Source organism: Ovis aries, chromosome 12, assembly GCF_016772045.2.
Source record: "Ovis aries strain OAR_USU_Benz2616 breed Rambouillet chromosome 12, ARS-UI_Ramb_v3.0, whole genome shotgun sequence".
Classification (NCBI taxonomy): domain Eukaryota; kingdom Metazoa; phylum Chordata; class Mammalia; order Artiodactyla; family Bovidae; genus Ovis; species Ovis aries.
In genome coordinates, this window is record NC_056065.1 from 60,457,853 (window position 1) to 60,479,154 (window position 21,302).

At 39.2% G+C, this 21,302-nt stretch overlaps 2 protein-coding genes across 29 annotated transcripts in view; both read right to left on the reverse strand.

Moving 5' to 3' along the window:
- LOC101122123 (torsin-1A-interacting protein 2) overlaps nt 1-21,302 on the reverse strand; it is a 45,433-nt gene that overhangs the window by 18,352 nt on the left and 5,779 nt on the right. The window contains exons 1-5 of one of the 28 annotated variants that reach the window (XM_060396659.1): nt 21,060-21,184; nt 20,861-20,980; nt 19,796-19,839; nt 17,492-17,581; nt 14,514-14,668 (exon numbers count right to left, since the gene is read on the reverse strand). The exons of 1 other annotated variant lie outside the window; for it this stretch is intronic. The gene's annotated coding sequence lies outside the window, so the exon portion shown is untranslated. Of the gene's footprint in view, nt 1-14,513; nt 14,669-17,491; nt 17,582-19,795; nt 19,880-20,860; nt 20,986-21,059; nt 21,185-21,302 lie in introns of those variants that run through there. 26 more of the 28 variants (XM_060396657.1, XM_060396656.1, XM_060396649.1 and 23 more) reach the window with 26 other exon arrangements.
- LOC101122372 (torsin-1A-interacting protein 2) lies at nt 5,948-21,184 on the reverse strand. Its single transcript, XM_060396662.1, has 3 exons — nt 21,060-21,184; nt 20,861-20,985; nt 5,948-14,668 (listed from the first exon to the last, which is right to left on the reverse strand). Exon 3 carries the CDS (start codon nt 7,874-7,876, stop codon nt 7,481-7,483), a length of 396 nt encoding a protein of 131 aa, XP_060252645.1. The 5' UTR covers nt 7,877-14,668; nt 20,861-20,985; nt 21,060-21,184; the 3' UTR covers nt 5,948-7,480.

Sequence of the window (21,302 nt, forward strand, 5' to 3'; positions counted from 1 at the left end):
TTTCCCTCTTAAATAAAATGTAGCCTTATCATTGGTAGGTATCTTTGCTTCCCTATGATCCTGAAATCTGCGGCAAAACTTACTGTTTTCCTTTAATTGTCTCCATGAGGGCTCAAATCAGGTTCAAATAATACAGTTTTATTGTCTATGGAGAATATAACAGGGAGTAGGCTAAGGGATGCCTTCGTTAATTTCAATATCCCAGGACTTCCCTGAAGAGGGACACAGATTTGCCTCACTGCTTCTTCTGTTGTGGGTGCCCGGATCTTCCTTTTACATATTTATTTGGCTGCACTGGGTTTTAGTTGCAGCATGTGAACTCTTAGTTGTGACATGCAGGATCTAGATCCCTGACCAGGGATTGAATCTGGGCTCTTTGCTTTGGGAGTTCAGAGTCTTAGCCACTGGACCACCATGGATGTTCCCTGGCTCTGTCTTTTAAGGTGCACCCTTTCCGCTCCATCTCAATGTATCAATGGTAATGCTTTGACAACCTGGCAGGTGTTCATTGTTTGGTACATAGAATGATCTCTGCACTGCAGTAATAAAACCAAGTTTAGCAGCCTGGAACACACAAAATTAGAAGCTGTAAGAGTAATTTTACAAACTGATGCATATACAACTGTTACTGAGTAATAAAATGTTGAAAGTGTTCAACTTTTTTATTGCAATGTACATTGTTTAAATGTACATAAAAATTAAACAGATGATCAGAAAAGATATATGTTTGCTTCTGTGGAGGAAAGGATGGGAAGAGGATGAGAACAAGAATGAGTTTCAACTGTCACCTGTTAAGCATCTTTTTTAAAATGAGGTATATGTGGCAAAATGTTAGTATACTTTATCTATGATTAGCATTCCCTGTGCTACACAGGGACCTTGTTGCTTATCCATTCTGTATATAATACTTTGTATCTGCTAACCCCAAACTCCCACTCAACGCCTCTCCCTACCTTCCCTCCCCTGTTGGCAATCACAAATGCATTCTCTGTGAGTCTTTCAGTTCTGTAAGTTCATTAGAGTCATATTTTAGATTCTACGTATCCTCTTCTATCCATGGACATTTACATTGTTTCTATGTCTTGGCTACTGTGAACAGTCTCGGCACTATGAACAGAGGTACATGTATCTTTTTGTTTTTGCCATGCCAAGAACCTTACAGGATGTTCCCCCATCGGGATTAAACCCAGGGCCTCAGTAGTGAAAGCAAAGAATCCCAACCACTGACCCACCAGAAAATCCCCTATCTTTCTGAATTATAGTTTTGTCTGGAGTAGGACTGTTAGGTCATATGGTAATTCTATTTTTAGTTTTTTTGAGGAAACTCCATACTGTTTTCTGTAGCGGATGCACCAACTTACATTTCCAACAACAGTGTAGGAGGGTTCCCTTTCTCCACACCCTCTCTAGCATTTGCTATTTGTAGACTTTTTTTCTAAGAAGTGTTGCTTTTTCTTTTTTGATATTTTTATTTTCAGCTGCACTGGGTCTTTGTTGCTTTGTGGGCTGGGCTTTCTATAGTTGCAGAGTGTGGGGGCTACTCTTCCTTGCGATGCGTAGGCTTCTCATCGTGGTGGCTTTCTCTTGTGGAGTACAGGCTCTAGGGTATGCAGGCTTCAGTAGTTATACCAAGCAGGCTCGGGAGTTGTGGCTTGTGGGCTCTAGAGCATAGACTCAGTAGTTGTGGCACGTGGTCTTAAGTTCCTCAACATGTGGAATCTTCCCAGACCAGGGATCAAACCCATGTCCCCTGCACTGGCAGACAGATTCTTATCCACTGCACACCAGGGAAATTCCGTCTGTAGATTTTTTAATCTTGGCCATCCTGACTTGTATAAGGTGGTACCTCATTGTTTTAGTCTTGATCTGCATTCCTCTAATTAGTGATGCTGAACATCTTTTTCATGTGCCTATTGGTCATCTATATGTCTTCTTTGAGAAATGTCTATTTAGGTCTTCTGTCCATTTTTCTTTTTCTCTTTCTTTTCATAATTACAGGAGACTTGGAAAATACAGAACAAAATTACAGATAGTTCCACTATTTTTTAAGTAGATAAATAAAGATTTTTATTTGGAGCTTCAATATAAAACTCTCAAAAGTTATCAAAATGAAAATACAGAAAAGTAGAAGCACCATGAACCAATTCAACATGATTAAGATTTATAGTGTATGATTTCAATATCTTTAGTTCATGAAAAATTTGCAACTGTTTTATGTCCCTGTATATGTTTCAGTGTCTCCTAGTTTATAAAACCTTGAATAGAATTTGTATCCTACTATTGTATGAAAATTGCCCATTTTTCAATCCGGTTTGTTTTTTGCTGTTGTTGAACTGTATCAGCTGTTTGTATATTTTGGAAATTAAGACTCTGTCACTTGCATCATTTGCAAATATTTTTTCCCAGTCTGTAGCTTGTCTTTTTGTTTATGGCTTCTTTTGCTGTGGAAAAGCTTGTTAAGTTTAATTAGGTCCCATCTATTCTTGTTTTTATTTCTATTGCCTTGGGAGACAGACCTAAGAAAATATGGGTATGATTTATGTCAGATGTTTTGCGTATGTTCTCTTCTAGGAGTTTTATGGTTTCAATGTTTAAGTCTTTAGGACATTTTGAACTTACTTTTCTGTATGGTATGAGAGTGTGTTTCAACTTCATAGATTTACCTGTGGCTGTCCAACTTTTCCAACATCACCTGCAGAAGAGACTGTCTTTTTCCCATTGTATATTTTTGGTCTCCTCTGTTGAAGACTGATCACAGGGGTGGGGGTTTAATTTGGGGCTCTCTATTCTGTTCCACTGACCCATGTATGTCTGTTTTTGTGCTAATATCATGCCATTTTGGTTGCTGTAGCTTTGTAGTATTGCCTGAAGTCTGAGAGAGTTGTGCCTTCTCCTTTGTTCTTTTTCCGTAGAACTGCTTTGGCAATTCTGGGTCTTTTATGGTTCCATATAAAGTTTAGGATTATTTGTTCTATTTCTGTGAAAAATGCCATGGGTAATTTGATAAGGAATCACATTACATTTTGTAGACTGCTTTGGGTAGTATGGCCATTTTAACAATATTAATTCTTCCAATCCAAGAGCACAGGGCATCTTTCCCATGTTAATATATTTTAGATCTGGCTGCATAGGTGAATACTATTTTCAGCACTTTTCTATAAAATGATTGATGTTAATAAATTTTTTAAATGAGTAATAAAATGTAATGTAATAGCTTCTGTGAGGAAAAGAATCAAAACGAAAAACCTCTAAGGGTTAACTCTGAGCCCACACACAATTAACTTCGGTTACAAAGGCACACTTCAACAACAGTTTCCCATGCATTTTGTCACAACCAGCTGAGAGGAGACAGAACAAAGGAAAGCTACTCTCAAGAATCAAACTGGGGCTGGGAGAGCGGTAGGACCTTACCCAACCTCTATTCCATCCTGGGAACTTCAATCTTACGACATATGGACTTAATATTCCTTCTATTTTACAGATGAGGAAATTGAGACAGAGAAAGGTTAAGAATCTTACCCGAGAACACGCAATTAGTAGAGGCAGAGTTAGGATTGAACTCAGGTGATTTGAACTCAGGTATTCCGACTGTGGGACCCTGGCTGTTAACCATGATACTAAACAACAATAAAACCACACAGTAAACCTACTACAAGGCACTCCAAATCTAGGCTTGAACTGTGACTCTAGCACATATGAATGTGTGTAAATTTACACACATTCAACTTCTAATTGCTTTTTTCAGCATTGTGTGAAGTCTCAGGTGATAATAAATCATATAATAAATTAGTTATATCTACCACAATTATGACTATAGAGGGGCCTAAAAAAAAATGTGACAAGGATCTGCCTTGGGTCATTCATCCCTCTCAATCTCTTAATCTTCATCTCAGACCATGTGATTCACACAACTACAGGCTCAGCCTCAGTTACAAGATAAATCTTATCCTTCATCAGAAAAGATCTAAGAAATTTTTGATAATTTAGCATCCAGTTCTAACAGTTGGCCTTAATCCTTATTCTAAAGCTGAGACTCTTATCCCTAGTTCTAATTTTTGCCTCATTCTCTTGTACCTCTCCTCATCCTAAAGACTTACTGTGGTGCTGATTGACAGACACGTATCACATTTAAACCTCGCAACAGTATGAAGTAGGTATTATTACACAACTTACTTCACAGACGAAACTGGACAAAGAAAGGTTAAAATGCCCAAGCTCATTTAATAATGTCAGAATTAGAAGACAAACTCAGGTCAGCTGGCTGCAAGGCCATTATTTTTCCTCTATAACAAGCAGTTTTCAAGCTGTGTTCCGAAGACTGCATTGAGACTCAAGGGCTGCCAGGGGAGACTCAAGAGAGAGAGGGGTGTGGCTCCCAACTCACTTTGACAGACACGTGTATTGATTGCCACCTACTCTTTGGATGTCATAGAATTCTTTCTTGCATGTGTGCTTGCCTGGACTATGTTCTCCTACAACTTAAGAGATGAATCTTACCTCAGTCACCCAACCCAAGATAGCCTTCTCTTTGGTACTTTCCATTAAATTTCTACTCCTAGGTCTGCATTAAAGTAACAGAAAGTTCTGGAAGTCATTTTAGAAATGGCCACCATTACATGTAAGTAATATTATCAACTCTCCCAGAGGATGAAAGTGGAGCTTAATATGGCCCACATCATCCACAACAGTGGATCATCTGCCATGAGAATTAATTTTAGGAATACACTTATACTTTCAAATTCATTATTCATAACCACGAATGAGTATTTTAGAATAGTCTGCAATGTTTTAAACCCAGTGAAGTCCTACTAAAGACCTGAGTTGAAAAGCTATGAAGTTTTCTAAATTTTTCCCCTTGCTCCATTTAAAGACCTCTACCACATGTTATTTCTGAGAGCTGACCATACCAGGTATGTGATAATAATCATGTAAGAAGGCAAAGTACCCTTCTTAATGCAACATTAAAATTAGTATTTTTGATTTCTTTCTCTCACCCATATACTCACAAAGTTTATAATGAGACCTGACAGAACTGTTTAAGGGCCACAATAGAGTCCTCCCCACAAACAGTTGAGAAAAATGTGACCGAGTTATGACCTGAAGTATCAGCCGAGTCCTTCAGTCTGCTATGAAACCTCTTTATATGTCACTGGCAAAGTACAATAACTACCACTATCTTACAGTATTATGAGTACTCTCGGTTCCCAGTCTTTTAAGCTAGGTAACTAAATATGATGGATACGCTGCTATGGTATTTTTCAAGGTATGGTTCATAGAGCATCTGCATAAGAAGCTTCTGAGGCACTATTTATAAAATGTAGATTCCTGGGCCCCATAAGAAACCTTGGAAATCAAAACTTCTGTGAGATTAGGAAATTTGCATTTTTGACAAGCTCACCGAGGCACTGACTTGAAACTGTATAAATCCATTTAATGTCCTACTATTTAAGAATGAGATTGGTTAAAACAAAGACAATAGGACCTTTCTCTATTCTCTAAGTGAAGGAAGTTGCTCAGTCGTGTCCGACTTTTTGCAACCCCATGGACTGTAGCCTACCAGGCTTCTCTGTCCATGGGATTTTCCAGGCAAGAATACTGGAGGGGGTTGCCATTTCCTTCTCCAGGGGATTTTCCCGACTCACGGATTGAACCCAGGTCTCCCGCATTGCAGGCAGATTCTCTACCCTCTGAGCCACCAGGGAAGCCACTGTTTAAGAATGAGATTGGTTAAAACAAAAACAAAAGGACCTTTCTCTATTCTCCTGAATTGAACATAAGTAGTGTTTTTTGGTGTGTGTCTAAAAAAGTTTAGGAGAAGTAATATTGACTATAATACCATCCTCAAAAGCAATACCTCAAAGTAAATGTTCACTTTTTAGATAAAGCTTTAGGATAGTGTAGTTCTTAACCAAGGATTAATAATAAACTAATTAGTCTTCACTCAGTATAGCAGTCCACACACAATTTATTCAGCAATAGGACAGAAAAGAACGTCAATCATGACAGACATAAGGCAGATACAGGGAAGATCTCTGGGGTACATTCTGTATACAGACTAACAAATGACTTTTAACTACATGTGGTAGGCATGATTTGTTGCACACCAACAGCCATTCATTCCTCACTTCTTCCTACAAGAGCCCTGATTTTATTAGGGGAGACAATGTGTCCTACCCAGGCAATGTCAACTCCATTCCCCTCTGTCAGGTTTCCAGGCTCCCTTGTGAATCCAGGATGTAAGGGAAAATCCCTGATATAACGAGATGTAAGGAAAAATCTGAGGGACTTCTGAGAGAAAGATTTTCTTCCCAAATAAAAAACAGAGACTTGAAAGGACAAAGCTTTTTTCTCCCTACTTCCAGTCTTTTGAGAGAGATTGAAATGTCTGGAGCAGCAACAAGCTACATTGTACTCACTGAGAAAACTATGAGGACAAAAAGCCAATACAATAAGGATCCCAGAGGGGAAAGACAGAACCTGGGACCTTGAGAACATTGTTGAGTTGCTACATAAGCAATGGATTATTTAGCATCTTAAGTGGAATTTTTAAATTGTTAAGTGGACTCTGAGATGTTTTCAGCTACTTTTTCCCAAGTTTCTTAACTCAAACTCTGGTTCCATGATTCTTATGAACAAGTGAAGGCCAGAATGAGGCCAATGTCAGGTAAGTTCTTCTAAGAAAAATGCTTCCCCTAAACTGTTCATAATCTATATGGAGTCAAGTTTGATAACTCCTTCTGTCACCTAGCTTCTAATACAGGTACTTTTCCATTTCCAGAGGAGGACATTCTAAGTTCAGTCACCACAAAGAGAGGATAGTCTTTGCTTATGTAGAGCCAAGTAACTAAATAGTGGCATTTCTGCATATTATTCTGTAACCTATATAGGTGTTGCCTGATTGAATGTGGTTTCTCTGACAGTGACCAGTTAATAATGTCAAAGCCACACTGAGGATAAACCAAATAGAGCCAATGATGAATATTTGGTTAGATATGAATCAATCTTATATATATATAGTTATCAATGATTAATATATGAGATGGAATTTAGAACAATATAGATTATTAAATGTCTAATTGTTTTACTGGAATAATCTAGAATTCAGCTACAAGGATGCTTTCCCACAAAAGCTATTACTAGAATATAATTAAAGTACACACAGCATGAGGCTTCTCCTCCAGGACTACCTTGTCATAACATCAATGATTACGCTGTGGAGATTTTTAGGAGGAGCAAGCTAATTCCAAAACATAGGAAATATGGATTAGTCAGGTTCCAGAGGAACAGTCTGGCTTGGACTACTAATTAAATTTATGCTGAACAAGAAATGCATAGACCCTGGAAGCAGATCCAACAATTTAAGCAGTTTCCCAAAGCAGTGACAGTCTGGATCAGATTTAGAAAGGAGTCATTTTCCATCTTCCTTGGGCTACTAGTACAAAACCCTCTAGAGTCTCCATGATCTTGACTGTTTAAGAAGTTACTTGCTTTGGCCAAGTTTTTTGTTTAAGGTTTTGTCTGTCCTCGTCAGGATTAACTGTAGTGCAGGGTTAAAACCAGCGACTCTAGAGTCATGTATTCTTTTTCTAACCAGTGGAGGACCCAGAAGAAATGGGTGGCAAGCTTTTTCAAAGGTCCACCTGGTAAGATTTTGAGGAGCCCACTCAAGTGGGAAAGACCAAGGAAGAACAAGGCTTCTATTAGCAGGATTATCAGGATAACACTCAGGGCAATAATCAGCTCTGTTTATACGGTCTAAGAAGACTTGGTAACATTCATTCTCAACCAGTTCAGTTTGGTACAACCAATGCCCTAGTTCTAAACTAGGGAACCACTGCTGCCCACAGTCAGGGCAATGTGAATTATCTGAGAACATTGGGACCTGGAGAGACAACACAGACAGCAAATGTAACAATAAGAGGCAACAATGATAATAAAGAGAAACACCCAAGTAACCAGACCTATTACAATTTTGGTTTAGCACTTTCTCAGTCCAGCCACCATTACTTGGAGAGGGTAAAATTTGGCTTGCACCTCCGTGCAATTCTTCAAGATTTTGTTGTCTATTTTTCACTCACTTGTAGCCAGTCTCCAAACTCAGGGACTGATCCAGTCTATGTTATCAGTCACTACTAGCAGCACAGATGTCACAATAGCTCCTTTAAATCTCAGCTTCTTAAGAAAAGACAGGGTTCTAGTCTAAGTTACTTTTTCTTGTGTGTTATCAGGTGGTGGTATTTGCAGAGACACTTGGCTTACTCTGCTTTGCTGGTAAGTTATTATGTCTGTTTGGTGAAAGAGAAGCTGACAGTCCAATGAGTCTTTGGTGGGTGCTGGCACTCTTGCCGTTGTAATACAAGTACCCAAGTCTTAAGGCCTTAGCGCTTTATAGCGATGTAGAGGGGTCAGGAAAACTTGGCAGTGTCCTCTTGAGCGTGGATCCAATGAAGTCTTTCTTGGGAGGACCTTAATCAGGACCCAGTCACAGGGAAGTAGCTGCTGTTGAGTTGGTTGAACGGTTCTGGGAATGCTTCATATACCTGTAAATAATAAAACTTCAGACAACTCATATGGGCTTTGAGTTGCTCACAATATCATTAGAAACATGCATTTGGAAATCATTTGGGTCAGTCAAGGTGCGTAAGAATTGTCTCATGGGATTCCCCATGACAACTTTATATGGGTTTAAACCAACTTATCTGTTGGGAGTTATTCTTATGCTCGACTGGGCAACAGGGAAGATTTTGCTTCATTTAAGATTTGTACTAGTCTCATTTATTTTTTAGGACTATATATTTATTTTTCCTACTCCTTTTGCACTTTGGGAATAATATGGTCTGTATAATCGTATACATGATAAAACTTCGAGATTTCTTTTATCTGTTTTCCATGAAATGGGTGCCATATATATAGTATTACCATAATGGGTGGGATAATGTTAACAATGGTGACAGTCTTCTAAAACAGACTTCAATGCAAGGAAAACCTTACAAAATTATTAGATAATATTCTTAATAACCAACCACAGAAAGTTGGGTGAAATCCTTTTGAAGGCTGGAAAAGAAACCATAAGGGACATGCCTCACTGCCCACATCCGTCTTTATAGGCTTATACACATTTAAGTTTAAGCCAATTAAGGCACAGTCCTGAACTATTCTTGGGACATACCTAGTAAATCAGTTGGGATTTAGAGACACTTTCACCATCTTTGTACTCTTTCATGACATTTAAATGTAACAAGTAAACAAGGTGAGGTAAAGTAAGATGTACTGAACAACTAGATAGCCACCTACAGTGTGCCACAGATCATCAGAATACAATATATAGCCTGCCTTTCTCCAGCAATTCTTTCGTGAATTCTGAGGCCTGATGCTGTGAGAGCACTAAGGAACATTGGGGAAGATGGGTGTCCCATTTTCACAGGGTTAAAACTGTATAAAGATGCAGCCTGAAAAGCAGAGGCAGTTATATCCTTAGCTGTGATCAGCCAAAGCATTTTCCTTACAGACTATCAACAGTAGCCGTGATTCTCAGATTTTAAAATGGCAACTTTAAAAGATAACTGAAGAGCCACCTCTGACAGGGCTGCAACATGGAGCAAATATTTTGGTGGGGGCTCCAGATGGGGTGAGATAGAATCAGAGTGGATACACTGATGTGTTTTATGAGGTTAGGTGACAATGTGTGAAGGCTACCAATCCAGCCCCCTTAGGCAAGAGTGAACACAAAATAGGGTTTCTGACCTTTGTGGTGGCAACATAGGGTATAGCAGATTGCCCTGAGGGTCTACGGTCAGGAGCCACTAGAGCAGAAGTTTCACTTGCTGAATCAGGAAATCGGGTACAACGAAGAGATGAAGAATAAACCCACATTATTGTGAGGTTTAACACAGAAGTTAATGGTAAAGTTATATGACTAAGTTTGATGTTGAAAAGATATAGCATTTTGGAATTTTTAGAGTAAAAAGGAGAAACTCAAATTAAAACCACAAGATACCATATTTCATTTAAACCAGACTGGCAAAAATTAACAAGTTTGACAATGTGGGCTCTATAGTCCCTAGGCAAGACTTCCCCTCCCCCATGACTCCACATCTCTGTATAGCAGAGTCAAGAAGTCCTAAAGCTCCAAATGCTCAGAATAAATCCACCCTTCTCCCAACCTTCATTTCTCTAACTTTAAGAGTTAAGAAAGCACTAGAGCTCCAAGTGCTTATATGTTCAGTGCTTAACTTATATGCAGAGTACATGATGAGACTCACTGGGCTGGATGAAGCACAAGCTGGAATCAAGACTGCCAGGAGAAATATCAATAACCTCAGATATGCAGATGACACCACCTTTATGGCAGAAAGCGAAGAACTAAAGAGCCTCTCGATGAAAGTGAAAGAGGAGAGTGAAAAAGTTGGCTCAAAACTAAACATTCAGAAAACTAATAAGATCATGGCATCTGGTCCCATCACTTCACGGGAAATAGATGGGGAAACAATGAAAACAGTGAGACACTTTATTTTTCTGGGCTCCAAAATCACTGCAGATGGTGACTGAAGCCATGAAATTAAAAGACGTGTACTCCTTGAAAGAAAAGTTATGACCAACCTAGACAGCATATTAAAAAGCAGAGACATTACTTTACCAACAAAGGTCCATCTAGTCAAAGCTATGGTTTTTCCAGTACTCATGTATGGATGGATGTGAGTGTTGGGTTATAAAGAAAGCTAAGCACCAAAGAATTGATACTTTTGAACTGTGGTGTTAGAGACTTTTGAGAGTCCCTTGAACTGCAGGGAGATCAAACCAGTCAATCCTAAAGGAGACCAGTCCTGAATATTCACTGGAAGGACTGATGCTGAAGCTAACACTCCAATACTTCAGCCACCTGATGTGAAGAGCTGACTCACTGGAAAAGACCCTGATGCTGGGAAAGATTGAGGGCAGGAGGAGAAGGGGATGACAGAGGATGAGACAGTTGGATGGCATCACTGACTCAATGGACTTGAGTCTGAGTAAACTCCAGGAGTTGGTGATGGGCAGGGAGGCATGGCATGCTGCACTCCATGGGGTCGCAAAGAGTTGGACATGACTGAGCAACTGAACTGAGAGCTCCAAGTATTCCTGAACTAAGAGAACTCTAGTGTTCCATGTGTTTCAGACAAAACCGACCCTCCCCTGGTCCTCCAAACCACTACAGGTAAGAGGAGAGTTAAAAGGGGGCTCCAAAGCACTAAATGCTCAGAACAAGATCACGTACTACTGGCCTCCTAACTCATTCCCAGCCTTATCACTGGAAGAGTGAAGAGGCTTTTCCCAAAATACTCCTGGCAAGATTCTCAAACCTTCCCACTTCTTGCCCTCACAACTTCACTACCATTATCTCCTTGAAAATATGAGGACCAACCAATCCCATCAAACCTGTACCTCTGCTTATGTCAATCACCACATGGAGCCCAAAGCTTCCTGATTATACTTCATCCCCTTAATCTCTAATCCCCTATGGCTCTGAGCACAGTGAGACAATATTCCCTCTCCTTTACTTTTCCTCCCAATAAAACATGTACCATTTTGATATATTAAATATATATCAGAAAACACAGAGCAACTTGAATTCTTACACCCTAATGATGGAACATAAATTAGTATAACCATTTTGGGCAGTATCTAATAAAGCTGAGAATGTGAGTTTCCTATAACTCAGTAACTCCACTCTTAAGTAACTACCCTAGAGAAAATTACACGTTTATTTAAAAACATGAATAAAAATATTCATGGTAGTTCTCTGTATAATAGAAAAATAACAGCCAAAATGTCCACAAACAGTAGAATGGCTATAAAAAAAAAAAGTATTCTTATAAAAAGCATACACTCACTCTCTCTGATGTAATAGTTTCCATTTACATAGTTTAAATATATTGCTTAGGAAAAATATGCAATAAAGCTAAAAAAAAAAAGAAAAGCACAAGGATAATTACTACCTTTGATGGGAGAGGGAAGTAGATGGGGGCAGGAAAGGCATACAGAGTATTTCAAAGATAATCATAAACATTTTTTCTTTGAATGGTTGGAGATACATGAATGGTCATGGTATCACAAATCCTAACAACTTACATAACCTCTATTTGGTATTTTTTTTCTATTTCTATCTTCATTTTTATATTTTAAATAATTTTTACTGAAGTATAGTTTATTTACAATGTTGTCAAGTTTCTGCCATACAGCAAAGTGAATCAGTTATACTTAAACATATATCCACTCTTTAGAGCAGAGCAGAAAATCGGAGTAGGCTAGAAAAACAGATTAATAGGCAAAACCAAATTTTCACACTGGGGACAAGAAGATCAGCTGCAATTATTCTGTTCAGAGGCAAGGTGGGTGACTGAGGAAGAGGAACCCTATAGAAAGACACGGAGCTATGTCTACAAGCAACTATCTCTTTCTAGAAACAAGGTAAAAGAAAATATAATATTGTAAATCAACTATTTGTTGTTGTTGTTCAGTCACTCAGTCATGTCTGACTCTTTGCGACCCCACAGACTATAGCCCGCCAAGCTCCTCTGTCCAACAGATTCTCCAGGAAAGAATACTGGAGTGGGTTGCCATGCTCTCCTCCTGGGGATCTCCCCAACCCAGGGATCTAAGCCAGGTCTCTTGCATTGCAGGTGGATTCTTTATTGTCTGAGTAATCAGGGAAGCCCAAGAATATTGGGAGTGGGTAGCCTATCCCGTCTCCAAAGGATCCTCCTGACCCAGGAATCGAACCAGGGTCTCCTGCATTGAAGGTGGATTCTTTACCAGCTGAACTACTTGGGAAACCCTACCTAATGTTAATTAATGGAATTAATTTCTCCATTAGCTACCTAATGGAAAGCAAAGTTTATCTTGGCATATTCTATAAAGGCACACATCTCTGTGCAGCACTTTGTTTTTTTCATACGGTGCATTTGTGCATATTAGAAAAGAAGCACTCTCCTTCCAGGCAAGATGAAGCCCAAAGAACCTTGACTGGCCTCACCTGGCCAAGCATTCAACAGTAATCCTCCATCTGTGAAGTAACATTCCTTTTTTTTTCCTGGCGACACAGCATGGCAAGTAGGGATCTTAGTTCTGCACCAGGGATGCGCCCCCTGCAGTGGAAGCAGGGTTCCTCCACATCCTAAGATTCAAAGCACCACAGACTATGCAGTACCATACTATTTAATGTTGAAAAAAATCTGCATGTAAGTTGACCCACACAATCCAAACTGTGTTCAAAAGTGAACTGTACACACATTTTGATTCCCAAAGGAACCTGAAATGGTTCAGAACCATTGAGCAGGAATGGTTCCTAATCATTCCACTATCAAAGGCTATTTTCATTCTTAGGCTTCCCTCTCAGATCTCACTTTGGAAGAATGCCGGAACAACTACCATTCTTGTAATAATGTCATTTTCTCATTTTATTAATTAGACATGTAACTCTGCCAGTCAGAACTTCTAATAAAACAAGTGAAAAACCAGTGTTCCCTGGTTCAGAAATTTTCAATACTTTAAATCAGAGAGAATATTCAAAGCATCTGTAACATAAAGTTGGAAACACTGAAACATTCTGGATTTGTTTCCTTTCTCAACACCATTAGCTTAAGTCAGAAGTAGTTGATTTGAGGTGAATGTATGATAACCATTTTTGCATGCATGCACAGTCACATGTGACCCTTTGTGACCCCCATGGACTATAGACCACCAGGCTTCTCTGTCCATGGAATTCTCCAGGCAAGAATACTGAAGTGGATTGCCATTTCCTACTCCAGGGGATCTTTCAGACCCAGAGATCAAACCCACATCTCTACCACTGTGCATCATTAGGCTTGTAGAAATGCTGAAAGTAGCTGGGGAACAAACCAACATGTTCTAGGCAGAATGCTAAATATTATAAATACAAAGAGAAAAACCTTACAGAACTTCTGGATGTCCAGGGAATCCAGAGTAGAACCAATGCTTTAGGTAAAGGTCTTATAAGGGCTTGTGAAAGTGAAAGTGAAGTCGCTCAGCTTTGCGGCCCCATGGAATGTAGCCTACCAGGATCCTCCATCCATGGGATTTTCAAGGCAAGAGTACTGGAGTGGGTTGCCATTTCCTACTCCAGGGGATCTTCCTTACCCAGGGATCGAACCTGGGTCTCCTGCATTGTAGGCAGACGCTTTTACTGTCTGAGCCACCAGGGTGGGTTTTAAGGGCTTTTAGATGGATATAAAAAGATTACCTATAGAAATCACAGAAAATTATGGAAGGCCCACAGAAGAAGTTAGAATGTTTTTATTTTCAAGAACCTTCCAGCCAACAATAGTGAGCAAAACACAAAGTTTAAAAGGCTTCTCTACCACATAAACTCTATACAGTTATCCTATATAAGTGGGGGATTCAATCCAGGATCACGCAGAGATACCAAAATGCACGGAGGGATGAACACTCCAGTTCCTTATATAAAATGGCACAGAATTTCATATAACTTATGCACATCTCAAGATTACTTACGATACCTTATACAAAGTAAATTCTAAGTAAATAGTTGCCAGAGCACAGCAAGTTCAAGTTTTGCTTTTTGGAACTTTCTGGAATTTTTTTCCACAAATATTTTCTATTCATGGTTGGTTGAATCCACAGACATGAGACTTGTAGATACAGAAGACCAACTCTACAAAAGAAAAACACAAATCAATTTTTTTTTTTTTAACTGCACTGTGAGGCTTAATTCCCCAACCAGAAACTGAACCTGCGCCATGGCAGTGAATATGCCCAGTTCTAACTACTGGACCACCAGGGAACTCCCTAAATCAAAATTTTTGTGTGAGATGTTTTCTGCAGCTTTATTAGAGGAAAATTTAGAACACAGTGCTTTAACATCAAAATAGAAAATGCAGTTCTATTTAAACCAGTGAAATTTACATCTACTAAAAAATGGCAGCTCAAGTCTATATCAAGAATCACTATTTCCTGAATGCATGTTAGTTAGTTCAAATCTGCCTTTGATAGACAAAAACCACCTTATTCTTTTTAGGCTGCATAGTATGTTTCAGATTGAGTAGAGTTGGAGCGACTTCTCCAGGCAAATTTATCATTTCAGCCAAGTCCTCATATAATACATAAAACCAAAAGACAGACACAGAAAAAATACAAATGCTCTAAATTTTCTTGACTTTCCATTTTAAATATTTTCTTCCGTGGAATATTTCATTCTAAAGTTAATCAATAATCAAAACTATTTTTCGTATGATATAGTTTCTCTAGAAGTCTCATGCGTGTGTGCTCTGTCGTGTCTGACTCTTTGTGACTCCATGGGCTGTAGCCCATGAGGCTCCTCTATCCATGGAATTAACTGGCAAGAATAGTGGAGTGGGTTGCCATTTCCTTCTCCAGGGTATCTTCTCCTATAAGTCTCACATATAAAGTGAAATCTCAAAAGCTTCTTATTTCATTAACCAGTTCTAAATTTAGATGTTGAGAGTTAAGAAGTAAGGCTTCCCAGGTAAAGTGGTAAAGAATCTGCCTGCCAATGCAGGAGACGCAAGAGGTGCCTCAATCCCTGGGCTGGGAAGATCCCTTGGAGGAAGAAATGCAACCCGCTCCAGTATTCTTGCCTGAAAAATTCCATGGACAGAGGAGCCTTGTGGGCTACAGTTCAAGGGGTCCCAAAGAGTCGAATATGACTGAGCAACTGAGCACACACAACACAGATTTAAAAGTATGAAAAAAAAAGAATTCCTCTCCTTTTTAAATTCACATAATCTAAAATAATTCTTTGCTTAAAATATATTAGGAATATATATGCTCCTGAAAGAAGTTTTCAGTCTGTTTGTGAGGAATTAACTTTTAATTTGGCAAAGTTCTGAGATCACAGAGAAAAGGCACACTCCAGCACTACTTGGCACACACACTATTCCCTCTTTGAAAGAAGATAAGCTGAACAAAAACTATCCTGAGTCACACAGGAATTGACACAAAGAGAACTCCCCTGGTGGTCCAGTGGTTAAGATTCTGAGCTCTTAATGCCGAGGACCAGGGTTCAATCCCTGGTTGGGGAACTAAGATCCCACAAGCCTCGAGAGGTGCAGTCAAAAAAAAAAAAAAAAGGCAAAGAACTGACAAACATAACAGGTGTGTTTGTGCATTGCTGGCATTCCACAAAGGGGAACAACTGGTTTAGACATTTACCGGTGCATTTCAATCTACTTTGCCCTAGTGGACACAAGTCCATGGTTCAAATTCTGCCCACAGTTTCAATTTAAAACACTAGGAGCCAAACTTTTAAAGTTAATCAGCAGTTTTCAATAGTGAGACCTAGTAGCACTAAGGTTACGTATTTCTGAATTTGTACCAGCAATTTGGCTTTCCCTGGTGGATCAGTGATGAAGAATCCACCTGCCAATGCGGGAGGCTCAGGTTTCATCCCTAGAGAAGGAAAAGGCAACCCACTCCAGTATTCTTGCCTGGAGAATTCCATGGACAGAGGAGCCTGGCAGGCTCGCCCATGGAATCCCAAAAGAGTTGGACTAACTGAACAACAACCAACACCACACATGTCTGTGTTGAAAACTAAGTACCTAACTAAGTCTTGCCCACTCCTCTGTACCATTATCCACTGTCATAATAAGTTAGGATTACTATTATCACAAGTTAAAGTCATTTCCCAGTGTTTTCCGTAGGTAGTACTTCTCCCGTATTTTTAAAAGGCAAGTTGAGAAAGTACTAAACACTAAAAACAAAAAGCACTCCACTTACTTCCCTGGGGAACTGTTTTTCAAGGGCCTGGAGCAGTTCAGATATATACCTTTCCTGAGTACAGGAAGTCTTCTTTTTCTTCTTACCCTTCGTTCTACTCCCTCCCAACTCCTCTGATTTGTATCTCAGGTTTAGGATGACTTATGTAGAGGCAAAAAGCAACGCACAAAGGTTCAGAGAGTTTGCTATGATTCCAACAGTGGGCAGCACAACTGATTCCCAGTGTCAGTTCAACTCCACTAATCATCTTTAGTATCTACATGAAGCCAGCACATTTTTATTAAACATCTTATTTTGAACTAATTTTATGTTATAAAACCAAGACATTAACATGGTACAAGTCAATTAACTACAGACTGTTAGAATTTTGCCAGTTTCTCCACTAATGCTCCTTTTCTGTTCCATGGTTCAGTCTGGGATCACTCACTGCATTTAGTTGTTTATTCTCCTGAGTCTCCAATCTGTGACAGTTTCTGTCATTATCTTTTGTGACTTTTCCCGGTCTTTGTAACCTTGATACTTATAAAAAATGTCAGTTGGTTATTTTGTAGAATGTCCCTCAATTTGTGTTTATAATGTTTTCCCATGAGTAGAAAAGAAGGCACTGGCACTCCACTCCAGTACTCTTGCCTGGAAAATCCCATGGACGGAGGAGCCTGGTAGGCTGCAGTCCATGGGGTCACGCGACTTCACTTCCACTTTTCACTTTCATTGATCGGAGAAGGAAATGGGAACCCACCCCAGTGTTCTTGCCTGGAGGATCCCAGGGATGGGAGCCTGGTGGGCTGCAGTCTATGGGGTTGCACAGAGTCGGACACAACTGAAGTGACTTAGCAGCAGCAGCAGCATGAGTAGAAAGATAAAGAGGTTATGCATTTTGGGCAAGAATAATACCAAAGAAATGATGCGTTTCTAAGTGCATCACATCACTGGGTTCATGATATCCATAAGCCTTATTTCTGTGGAGATTTTACCCTTGGTCAGTTGGTTATCTCCACTGTCAAGTTACTAATAATTATCTTGGGGAGACACTCTGAGACTGCGCAAATATCCTGTATTTCCTCAAACTTTCACCTACCAGCATTACAGGCACATTTTGTTTGCAATAATTACTATGCTGCTGTTTTGCCTAATAGTGATTTTCTATTTCCTTCTTGCCATGTTTATTTATTGGAATTCTTCTATAAGAAAGAACTGTCCCTTCTTGAATCCTATTTGTGTACTCAGCTATGTCAGTATGGACTTGTGGCCACTTATTCTATGAGTTAAAATCCAGTACTACCATTATGCATTCTATTACTCAAGTTGTTCCAACTTTGGCAATCAGGAGGAGCTCCTTCAAGTCACTCTTGTGTCTTTTCAAAGAGCTCTTAAACCATTTCGAGCATCTCCTTTATTTCCAGCACCACAAAATGTTTCAGGCTCCTCTTATATTTTCCCTGCCCATGCCCTAGATTCAAGAGCTTCCCTCCCCGCAAAAAAAGTCCTGGTTCCTTTTACTAGAGGAGAGTGTTTTAAAACAGGAGCTGGGTGCTCAACGCTACTGAGGTTTCACTATCAGGCCAACAATTTGGGCAACCACTACTAATATCTGTTTCCATACTAAACTCATTAGCTGAAAATCATTAACATCACCTGGGAACTTATTAGAAACGTTAAACTCTTAGGCCCCACCCTAGACTTATTAGACCAGAAACTTTGAGGGTGTACAGGAATCTGTGTTAAGAGCCTCACCAGATGATTCTGATGCTCCTTATAAAGTTTAAAAAACATTTATAAACACTGTTTGAGTGAAGAAAAGGTAGCTCTCTTTCACTATAAACCCTGTATTTACTTTATGATATTTATCTCTAATAAAAAAAGGGAAAATTTAGTCTTAATAACTTGTCTGGTGTATAAATCATATTTTTTTACTGCCACAACTATTAAAAATATAGGTGAATGCCTCAACTGTGAAGACACTAAAACCTCCCTACTCCTGTTTTCCTAAACATTTTTTTTTACATGTGGTGGTTACGGCTGTTGTAAGGTACAAATACTGTTTGTCCAATGTTTTTATACAAAGAAGTTGTAAGTCAGCCTCCAGGATCATCTCCTGCATACACATACAACCTGACATCCATATAGTGAATCTCTAAATAGGAAAGACTGGCAGCACAGTCCCCTAAAGTCAGACTGCATAAGGCCTGAATGACTGCTCCAGCACCTGACTTGGTGAACTCTTCCCTGTTTCTCTGGTTTTAATAACCACAAAATAGAATAACACTACCTACATGAAAGAAGCATTATGAGTGTTAAAGAGATAATGTGCAGTCCTTACCATAAAATAAGTGTCAGAAAGTGTTTATTATTAGTCTAACAGACTGAGGAAAACAAGTGGAAACTGTGCTAAAGGCAAGTTCTGCTCTTTCATCACCAGTAGATCAGAGAGGCAGAACCAGAAAGCTCTATTTATATAATTAAGACAAAACCTTCAGAAGTTTACAAACTAATGTCTTAAACTTGCCTGTTTGCAAAAATGTTATTTACATTATGTATATCTATGAACAGAGGCTAAAGAAGAGTGCATAAACATTTTATATTTTTGATTTGTTGAGGTAGTGGAATTACAGGTAAATTTTCCTCCACTCTGATTATCAGAACCATATGCCACTTATTTTAATACTAGTAAAGAGAAAATTAGCCCAATTGGCAATAACTGTTTCCACTTAGGTCCTTAAACTATCCCATTTAATGTTCCAAACAACTCTAAATCTCCGCTTTCATGGGGTCAGAGTGATAAAGTAACCTGCCCAAGTTACAAAGTGACAGGACAGGAATTTAAATTCAGCTGTGACTCCAAAGTCTATGCTCATAACCAATGTGGGAGCCATTTTTCTTTACTCACAACTGCTTAATTTGCTGTCCAAAACCTACGATAAAGTATAATCAGTGCACTGAATTACCTCTTGCTGGGCACAATATTCATAAAATATTGACTAGCAATGAAATTTTAACACAATTAAATTTCTAAATGCAAAATGAGAAACAGCATAAAGCATACCAAGCTTCTCTGAGCAAACTTTCCTTCAGGAAATTCAAGTTGCACTGCAGAGGAATGCAGATTCTCCTTCAGTTTTCAAAACGACTTCCATGGCAAAGACAGATTACATACAAGACACTATACATTATTAAAATACCCAATAACCCCCAAATAATTAGATAATTTCTTGTTATTTTATTTGTGAATTACAGACGCTCTCAGGCTAGTATTATCTCTACATGAGTTAAAAAAAAAAAAAAAAAAACAAGTGAAATACTGCTTAAATGAGTCACTTATGGTTACGTGATAAACCAGAAGCAAAACTGGTAATCAAGTTCTGGACTCTGCATTCAGCATAAAAAATATTGCTGAGGAGAGGTTTTCAAAGTTTTCAAAGCAAAAGCCAGTTTTCCAAACTATTCTAATCCACATAAAGGCTTCCAGGAACATTTTCAGTTCCTCTACCATTAAGTTCCTTTTAAAATTATTTTCCACTGGCCAGTTACATACTAATCCTGTGCTTGAAAAACAAAACTGAACTGATAGATATGGAGAACAGTCACAGCCCTAACTCTTAACAAACAGATACAAGGAAGTAATCTCTTATAGAGATCTAAAGTAAAACGTTTTAGAACTTTGAGAGGTAAAATTGAAATAGAAACAGTGTATTGAATCAGATTAAGATAACTGATTTTTGTATCTTGTGTATAAAATCTTTCAATTAAGCACTACTGATTAAGTAGGCAGTACATTTTTTTGGAGGAAGGAAAAGGGGATAAACTTTCTCACTGGGTATGAAATACAATTGGGAATACATATATAATATGTAATAAACTGGTAATCGCAGGGTCTCATTAAAACTTTAAACTTTGCTCTTTTTAGCACCATTAAGGCTAAAAGGCAGGGGTTGGGGAGTGAGGGGCGGCGGGGGCACTATCTTACAAGGATTAAGAAGACGAATGATGGAATCCAGTCAAACACGGAGGTAAGGGAGTAATCAACACCTGCACTGGTAGATTTCCCGTTTACATTTGAACCTTAGAGGAATTCTGCTTCTCAAGGTCCAAACCAAAGATTTAGTCTCACCTTCCTGTGTTTAATGTTTACGCGGTTCTGTTTCTCTCTTTTTCACTCCAGAACAAAAATATACCTCCAACCTGCTCCGTTTAAGGTTTTTGCGGTAAGGAGGTGGGGGTGGGGAGGGATCTTTTCTGAAAGATATTTAAAAAAAAGGTATCAGATCAAAGATTAAAACATGGAAAAGTTGTACACACATTTTACTTACAATGTCTAACGAGGTTTTAAACCGTCGACTGTCAACGTCAGGAGAGCCCTTCGAGCGTTCTTTCTGCTTCAAGACGCGGGGCTGCACCCCTCGGACGCCGCCGAACTGAACGTCGCCCCGTCCCTGCCCACGTGATGGAGACCTCCGCGGGGAGGGTAGGCGCCCGCGGAATGCTGGGACTGGTAGGCGCCGGCTCCTCCCCCTCCTCCCCCAGGCGTCACCCCCGGCTCCACTCCCCCAGCA